General features: G+C 39.8%; 1 protein-coding gene across 2 annotated transcripts; it reads right to left on the reverse strand.

The window, feature by feature from the left end:
• Positions 1 to 1609: 1609 nt before the first annotated feature.
• Positions 1610 to 4819, reverse strand: LOC135541858 (homeobox protein Hox-C8a-like). 2 transcript variants are annotated; one of them, XM_064968308.1, is made up of 2 exons: positions 4111 to 4819; positions 1610 to 3534 (listed from the first exon to the last, which is right to left on the reverse strand). In XM_064968308.1, the coding sequence occupies exons 1-2, from the start codon at positions 4541 to 4543 to the stop codon at positions 3194 to 3196; spliced, it is 774 nt and encodes a 257-aa protein (XP_064824380.1). In that variant the 5' UTR covers positions 4544 to 4819; the 3' UTR covers positions 1610 to 3193. The 2 variants fall into 2 exon arrangements, 1 of the variants encoding a protein (XP_064824380.1); XR_010456002.1 differs by having other exon boundaries at positions 3446 to 3534; positions 3692 to 4203.
• Positions 4820 to 8377: the final 3558 nt, after the last annotated feature.

The following is an 8377-nucleotide window of genomic DNA, read 5'->3' on the forward strand; positions in this document are numbered from 1 at the left end:
ATTCATTTGTAAAAATTTCGAAAACATAATTCCACTTTGACATGATGGGGTATTGTGTGTAGGCAAGTAAAACAATTATATTTAATCAATTTTAAATTCAGGCTGTGACATAACAAAATGTGGAAAAAGTACTGAAAATACTGAAGGCACTGTAGCATACTCAAATCGTTGCATAATAACGTATTGACGACAAGAGATTAAAGATGCACATAGAAGCCTACACACCTGTTTCTCTTTCCATAAAAAAATACATATTGGATTGCATTTTTGTTACTGGGCAAACAACAACTAGAAAAATAACGTCAAACAGTACTAATTTAGTGTGTAACAACTGACTTGGCAACAATACAATTTATCTCGTCTTGTAGGCCAAATAGCATAATATACATAATATACTACTCGACTTAATTGAGAGAAGTTATCAAGGGTAACCTAGTGGTTAGAGCGTTGGACTAGTAACCGGAAGGTTGCGAGTTCAAACCCCCGAGCTGACAAAGTACAAATCTGTCGTTCTGCCCCTGAACAGGCAGTTAACCCACTGTTCCCAGGCCGTTATTGAAAATAAGAAGTTGTTCTTAACTGACTTACCTGGTTAAATAAAGGTTAAAAAAATATATATATAACTAAGCTATTTAGTGCTTTTATACGTCTATGCCGTATAGTGGTGCACATACAGTATGTGTTGAAGATGTAGAGTATACATGCTTTTGACGTCCATAATAGGCTATGTTGAAAATATACCAACAAAACAAAGCATGGCGTTTATCTTCCCATATATCCAGACAGAATGTAACTGCCTCCGGCACACACACGCGCACACGCGCGCGCGCACACACGTACAATCACTTATACTGTATTTTGGGCACCTTGGAAGTATGAGTGGCGCAGCGGTCTAAGGCACTAGAGGCGGCACTAGGAGGCGTCACTACAGACCCTGGTTCACAACAGGCCATGATCGGGAGTCCCATAGGTTGGCGCACAATTGTTCCAGCGTCGTCCAGGTTAGGGGAAGGTATGGCCGGGGTAGGCCGTCATAGTAAATAATAACTTTTTCTTAACTGACTTGCCTAGTTAAATAAAGGTAAAATAAATATAATAAAGGAAGTACTCAAATGGATATCGCATAATTACGTGCACTCGAAGTGTAGGCCTACGAAATAGTTTAGGTAAGGGGGATCTTCTACATCATAAAACCACTCTGCTTATTGGTAAAATAACTCCTTATATACATGATATTGGGCTGGGATATTTTCCTTTATCAAATATAAACTACGATGCAAGCGTTTGTGTCTCAAAACTAAAAATGCTTATGAACCACTATCAATCCAGGCGTATCCATTCCCTCAACCGTCTGACTGAAAACAAGTCATGATAAAAAACATTTTCTATAATGTCATTTTGTTTGGGTGTAAGATATTGTGATTAAATGTTCTTAGAAGTCATTGATGTTATTAGGCAAACATCATAAAATTACAAAACAGCCATAATTAGATGTTTAGATTGTCTACCGTGTGTGTGTGTGTGTGTGCGTGCGTGTGTGTGTGCGTGTGTGTTGGTCTATTGCAGTTCAGAGAAATTGCGAAATTGTATCACGAATGAGGAAGGGAAATTCAGATTTTTTCCATTTATTTGAACATGTTCATGCCAATCAAGTGTGTGTGCACTCGCAACCAACATACCCTCCTTTAACTTTAAACATAAGAAATCAAGCTGATTTATACAACAAGAAATACGAAGACATGCATAGGTCATATTCAGTGCAATTAAAAATGAGTCTATTGCATCAGCACAATATTGTAGGCTAATGATATTTAAACGCTGAAGTACAATTCTTTGATCAATTATAACATATTGGTTAAATAAATGTGCATTACTTAAGGCAGTTTAAGTTGTTGGGACACCAATTCTCGTTACACCGTTCTTAAGCTGACTAGGTAGTATGGCGCAGAGACATTTGTTAAGGAAGATCAATATAAGTCCTACTGTACCGCCACAAGTAGCACCATAAGTATCGTGCAATATAATGTGTTATAGGCCTATCATTGCACTGGCTTGTCCCTTCAGTGAGAATGTATAGATCAACATTGCTAATGTCAAAACCGTTTTCTTGGTAGATTTTAACATCACCTCTAAGTGCATCTAGATCTACTTAGGTAGTAAAGAGTTCCCGGTCTATTAAAACGAATATAGGCTAATAATCACATAAAAATAACTTATTGCTGCCTTCTAGAATCTTACATTTTCCAGAATTAGGTCAAGAATCAAGAAATATTCTACATATGTCGAATTACCGATTTGTTTTATTTGATATTTTTATTTTACTAGGCGAGTCAGTTAAGAACAAATTCTTATTTTTCAACGACGGCCTAGGAACACTGGGTAAACTGCCAGTTCTGGGGCAGAACGACAGATTTGTACCTGGTCAGCTCGGGGATTCGAACTTGCAACCTTTACTAGTCCAACGCTCTAACCACTAGGCTACCCTGCCGCCCCAACCCAATATTGGATTGAATAGGCCCGGGACTCCCCATTTGCGATCAAAAGAACAGACAGCGCTCACAATGTTTACAAAATATAGACTACATTACAATACACAATAATAGGCCTATATTTGTGAAAATAATAGGCGTATAGATTGAAATTTGAGACACAACAACCAACAACAACCAACATGAAATATCCCTTACTGGCCGAACGATCTTAACCACTGGGCCAACTGCCACCCTTTTCCCCCACCTTTGGAATTGGCAGTTATGAATAAAATAAAACTCCGATCATCCCAATACACACACACAAATCCACATAAAAAATACTCGAGGAATAAAAAGTACAAAGAATTTGTATTAATAATGAACCCTTCTCCTCGAATGACAACATTGATGGAACATTTAAACATTTCCAGCCATCCTATCCTCTTGTGCATTCTGTGATATGGACATATGCGTAACAATATGATTTGCAAGTGCTTCAGGTCTTTATGTTATGAGAACCTTTGCAGCGTTTGGAGACTGCATAAACATTATTAGTAGTTATTATCCTCATAGAGAGAGCCATTTGCTGTAATCCAGAACAGTTATTTTTCTCTCATCTTGTTGACTCAGTAAAACGGTTGTGATAAAATGTGATCTCCTTCTCCAGGGACCATCTTTCAACTTTTAAGCCATATAACCATAAAAAGAAAGAGCAATACAAATCACTCTTTCGCCTCCTCTTCCACTCCCGTTTCCTTTTTGTCTCCCTCTTCTCCTTCACCATCATCATTGCCTTCATCATCGCCCTCTCCCTCACCATCACCATTACCCTCGTTCTCTGTCTCTACTCTTTGACACGGAAATTGGTCCTTGATGTTCTCCTTTTTCCACTTCATCCGTCGGTTTTGGAACCAAATCTTCACCTGCCGCTCCGTCAGCCCTAAAGCGTGAGACACCTCGATCCGACGTTTACGGGTGAGGTAAGGGTTGAATAGAAATTCCTTCTCCAACTCCAGTGTTTGGTATCGACTGTAGGTCTGTCGGCCACTCCGTCTTCCGGGGGCTATAGAATGGAAATAGAACATACAATTAAGCAGGAATTGTTGCAAGACTGTATCTGGTTCACTATTGTTTTGAAATATAAGATAAATTGTTTGAGATTGTGTGTGTGCGTGCGTGCGTGCGTGTGTGTGTGTGTGTGTGTGTTTGACTATACATACCCTCTACCCTTGGATAGCTGTCCGGATGTGTGTGAAGATAAACGCCATGCCAAGTGCTTCTGGTGAACTTTCACTGAATTCGTTTTTACCGTTGTTATTAATCTCTGCTTATTTTCTCATCTACTAGCGATCAACTGAGCCGCCATTAATGGCACAGCACTGACGCAGATCTACTGGTATTTATACGCCTGTAATCAAAGTAGCTAAGATCTGATGAGAGCGAATCATTGTGCCACGGTTAAGTGACGAAGTTCTACTGAGTGATAAGTGAAGCTCCGAAAACGTTATCATATGTTACCGGATGTAGGCTACATGCCATGAAACTACAACAAAATAACCACACAAGAAGCCTAACTGTAGCCTACTCTTATAATGTTACAGCCTATATAATTGCACATGTAAACAAGTAGCCTACTAACCGTGCGGTCTCATCCAGGGAAACATGAGACTAGGAGACTGGTTTTGATTTAGGTGGCCTTGTCCTTCTCCGAGGTTAGTGCCATTCGACGATTTACAGTATGGGTATAGCGCCACGCTTGCCTCTTGTTGGGTACCATAAAGCGTTTGTTTTGGAAGGGCTTCGTATCCATACAATGTAGTGCCATCTCCATGACAAGCCAAGGCGCATTGATTCTGCTGGTAGCCTGGTGTGGAGATCGCCGGCGTCCTATGGTGAAAGAAGGCTTGGATGTGATGGGGCGGGTGCTGAAATCCCGTCGCCGCCGCTCCCGCACCGTACACCAGCGTGTGTCTCCGGGTGACGCCTTGAGGGAACCTGCAGTCGTAAGTTGGTTCCAACGTTTCACTGCCTTTGCACTTGGAAAAGAGAGGGTTCACGAAATAGGAGCTCATGTTACAGTTTACAATGTTACAGTGGAAGAACTTAGTTTACGACAATTCCAAGTATTGCCCTAGTTTTGTTCCAAACCCCACACATACAACGAACGAAACCACGAAATCATAGAGACAGGTTTAAGGAATAAGATAATAAAGCCTGTTTCCTTATCCACCTCTCCCTTGTTAAAACACTGCCCTGTTTTTATTGGCTTTTTCCTTTTGGAGCTTCAAATCAGCTTCTTATGTCGTGCATGGTTGATGCTAAAGCGGCTAGCCCCTCCGACACACAGTCACGAGCGTTTCGTTTTTACCCCCCCCCCCCCCCCCCTTCACGACATCGACCCCCTCCTCTCTCACCACCAATCTTCAACCCCCTCCCATTCTCATTGAGAACTCGGACGTCTAAACCATGAAACAGGCAAGCGGGAAGGGACTGTGCATTTTGTTTTACAATACAATAACATTTTGAATATTTTATGTAGCTTAGACTCTGTGTCAACTATCATTTTGTTTAGTCTTATACACATTGTCTATTTGAACGAGTAGTGTTCTACACCTTCCTCCCTAGTTAATAGGCCTACCGTTTATTGCCCTTAAGAAAGTGACAAAAACCTCGACCCTTGACTCTGTGAAGGCAAGGTTTATGCATTACGTCAATGATTTCCATTTACGCACACATGTACGCGCACACCCAGTGGTTGTGAAATGTTTTGTAGGCTAGCCTATTTCAATTAAAATATTTTAATCGAAAATGTTTACATTCAGCAAAATTGTATTTGCTAATAATACAGCCTAGATATTTGGTTTGATATGTTTTTTTATGTTCCCAGAATTATTTTATAATGCTTAATAGTCGTTGATGACATTGATTAATTATTGAACATGATTTACATGATTATTCATGAAAATAAAAGTGAAATAAACTTGTTTGGTTGAATTTTTGGTCTTTACTTAGAGCAAACATAATAAAAAGATGAAAATATGTTTCACAATTACAGACTATACATTTTGACATTAAGTTAGGCCTACTTGTTCTGATGTTCTTTTGAGCCCATAGTAAATGTAGACTACCTTATGCTACTTAACACTAAACATCGATTAACACAACGGTAAAATATAATTGATCAGTTATAACTAAAATAATTGTTCTTCATAACAACACCAAGACAGAGATAGAGACCCACTGACAAAATACATTTTGGAGATAGACATAGGCTAAATAAATTGGAATATCGATACTTAAAAAAAATAATACAATATTGCCATATTACAGAAATACTACTGCCTATAGTGTAGGCTAGAGAAGAAAGATAATTATTATCCGTAAAAGTTATATGCAGACGATTAATAATAAGTTTTGGAGAAAACGGACGTTGTTGGTTGTTCAGCTCTACGCATGAGTTGTTCATCTCTACATTTGTGACTAGTAACCCTAGAACAGCCGTTAAGAACATTTTCTCTCTCCAGTCCCCCAAAGGTTCCCATACAAAAGGTAAACAGGCTACATGGGCTCGAAAATGTTAAATACTTAGTCAACAGCGACATCCAGTGGCCTTTTTGTGTGATTTGTACTGCACTAATTGGACTTGTTCTAGACCTACAGTACTTTCACATAACCATCAGAGGCTATTATTTCGTGAGATATATGCTAGGCCTACACATATGGTATATCGTGATAGTGGAAGATTGGATCGGCGATAGATTTTAAACCATAGACCTAATTAGTACCCAATAATTAAAATACATACTATGAATCATATGAATAGAATGTTTCTGCCACTACTGGGCCTACTGCTAGTGCTGCTAGCTTGATAAAATGCCAATCCTCGTAAGGGATATAGTATAAGAATACTATAGCCTAATAGCGAAAGTTGAAATAATAACCATTTAATAATGAGCAATGAGTATACCTATATCTGTTACAACTCTAATAAAATCTCTGTAAATCGCAGGGGTCCTCATCGTTTTTGCCATATGGCCCCAATAGTAAAAAACCTGAAATGACGGACATGTATACAGTAGTCATATATAGCCTAAGACAAAGTCACAAAGACACGTGGGTATGGGTTGGATTGAATCGAGGCTATTTTAGAGTAATGGAGATTGCCATTTGACAGGGGACAGTGCCAGTGTTCCAAGAGAATATTGTTGCACTGTGCTACAATGTGCTGAAATAAAAGATCCCAGCAATTTTCCAGACACACACAAAGTGTATTTCTCTCCAATTTTGTGAACAAATCGGTTTACATCCCTGTTAGTGAGCATTTTATCCTTTTTCAAGATAACCCCACCTGACAGGTGTGGCATATCAAGAAGCTGATTAAATAGCATGATCGTTACACAAGTGCACCTTGTGCTGAGGACAATAAAAGGCCACTCTAAAATGTGCAGTTTTGTCACACAACACAATGCCATAGATATCGCAAGTTTTTAGGGAGTGCGCAATTAGCATGCTGATGGCAGGAATACCCACCAGAGCTGTTGCCAGAGAATCAAATGTTAATTTCTCTACCATAAGAGAATTAGGCAGTATGTCTCCACATCCGGTTTCTTCACTTGCGGGATCATCCGGGATGGGGGTGGGGGTGGGGGGTGGGTTCTGAGGAGTATATATATATGTCTGTAATAAAGCCCTTTTGCGGGGAATAACTCATTCTGATTGGCTTTGGCCTGGCTCCCAATTAGGTTGGCCTATGCCCTCCCAGGTCCCACCCATGGCTGTGCCCCTGCCCAGTCATGTGAAATCCATAGAATATGACCTAATTTATGGATTTCAATTGGTCGATTTCCTTATATGAACTGTAACTCAGCAAAATCTTTGAAATTGTTGCAGGTTACGTTTATATTTTTGTTCATATAGATTTGGAATAAAGGAAGTTCAATTTGGGGCCTTTCATGTGTTCCTATTTCTCCTTCTGCCACACAATTCAAAGTGGGTAAATAAAGGAGGATGGAGTCACGTTTGCAGCAGACAAAAACAAGTGCAATAAGCCTCCTTTGAAACCAGCACACCATACCTTGAAATAAGAACAATGAAGTAATTTAGCCTAGGCGTCTAGCCAGTTCTGCTAGGTTTGCTTTGTTAGATTGCATTCAAGACAAACAGCGCTGCCCGAAGAAGGGTCGTAAAACCCCACATTTCTCTGTGCACCACAACGGAAATGTTCAACTATATTGGGCTCTAAAATCTCGGCATCCTGTCAGTATTGTTTTTGACACTTAAGGGGAAAGCCAATTTAGTCCATCGACCAAGAAAGAAAAATAAACGCCAGAAAAGACACACACCTCAAATGAACTGATCGGCTAAAAGATGCAAAGGATTACGCGGCAAATTAGTGTGGCGTCCAGAGGGTGTCCAAAAATAGCACCATGACACAGGGGGAACACTTGTATCACCGTTTGCTGTGGGTTACATACCCACGACACATAGCCAGCATGACCCATCTAAAATACAACATAGAGCACCAACTCAGCTAGACCGAAATAATATAGCGCACTGCTCGGCTCACAATAGCCTCAAATCAGTGACCGAAAGAATGCATTAGTCTATTACAAATTATTTGGTAACGTCAACAATGTGTAGCCTAGGCCCTATATTCGCGATTTATGCTATGGAAACAACCCACTGGGCAAAGACATCAATTCAAAGTCGATTCCACGTTGGTTCGACGTAATTTCATTGAAATGCCGTGGAAATAACGTTGATTCAACCAGTGTGTGCCCAGTGTTAACACTCATATAGACTACATTTCTATTATAAGATAGTGGAGTCTCTAGGCTACAAGAAGGCGAAGTAAAAACTATAAAACAATAAAGTAATTTAGCCTAGACGTCTAGCCAGTTCTGCTA

The sequence above is a fragment of the Oncorhynchus masou genome, chromosome 6, assembly GCF_036934945.1.
Source record: "Oncorhynchus masou masou isolate Uvic2021 chromosome 6, UVic_Omas_1.1, whole genome shotgun sequence".
Lineage (NCBI taxonomy): Eukaryota > Metazoa > Chordata > Actinopteri > Salmoniformes > Salmonidae > Oncorhynchus > Oncorhynchus masou.

Bases quoted from the DNA above. Each gene is read 5' to 3' on its own strand.
- LOC135541858 (XM_064968308.1), bottom strand. From the start codon at position 4,543: ATGAGCTCCTATTTCGTGAACCCTCTCTTTTCCAAGTGCAAAGGCAGT. The intron at 3,535-4,110 runs GTTAGTAGGCTA...TCCATTCTATAG, and splicing joins TCCCTGGATGAGACCGCACG to CCCCCGGAAGACGGAGTGGC.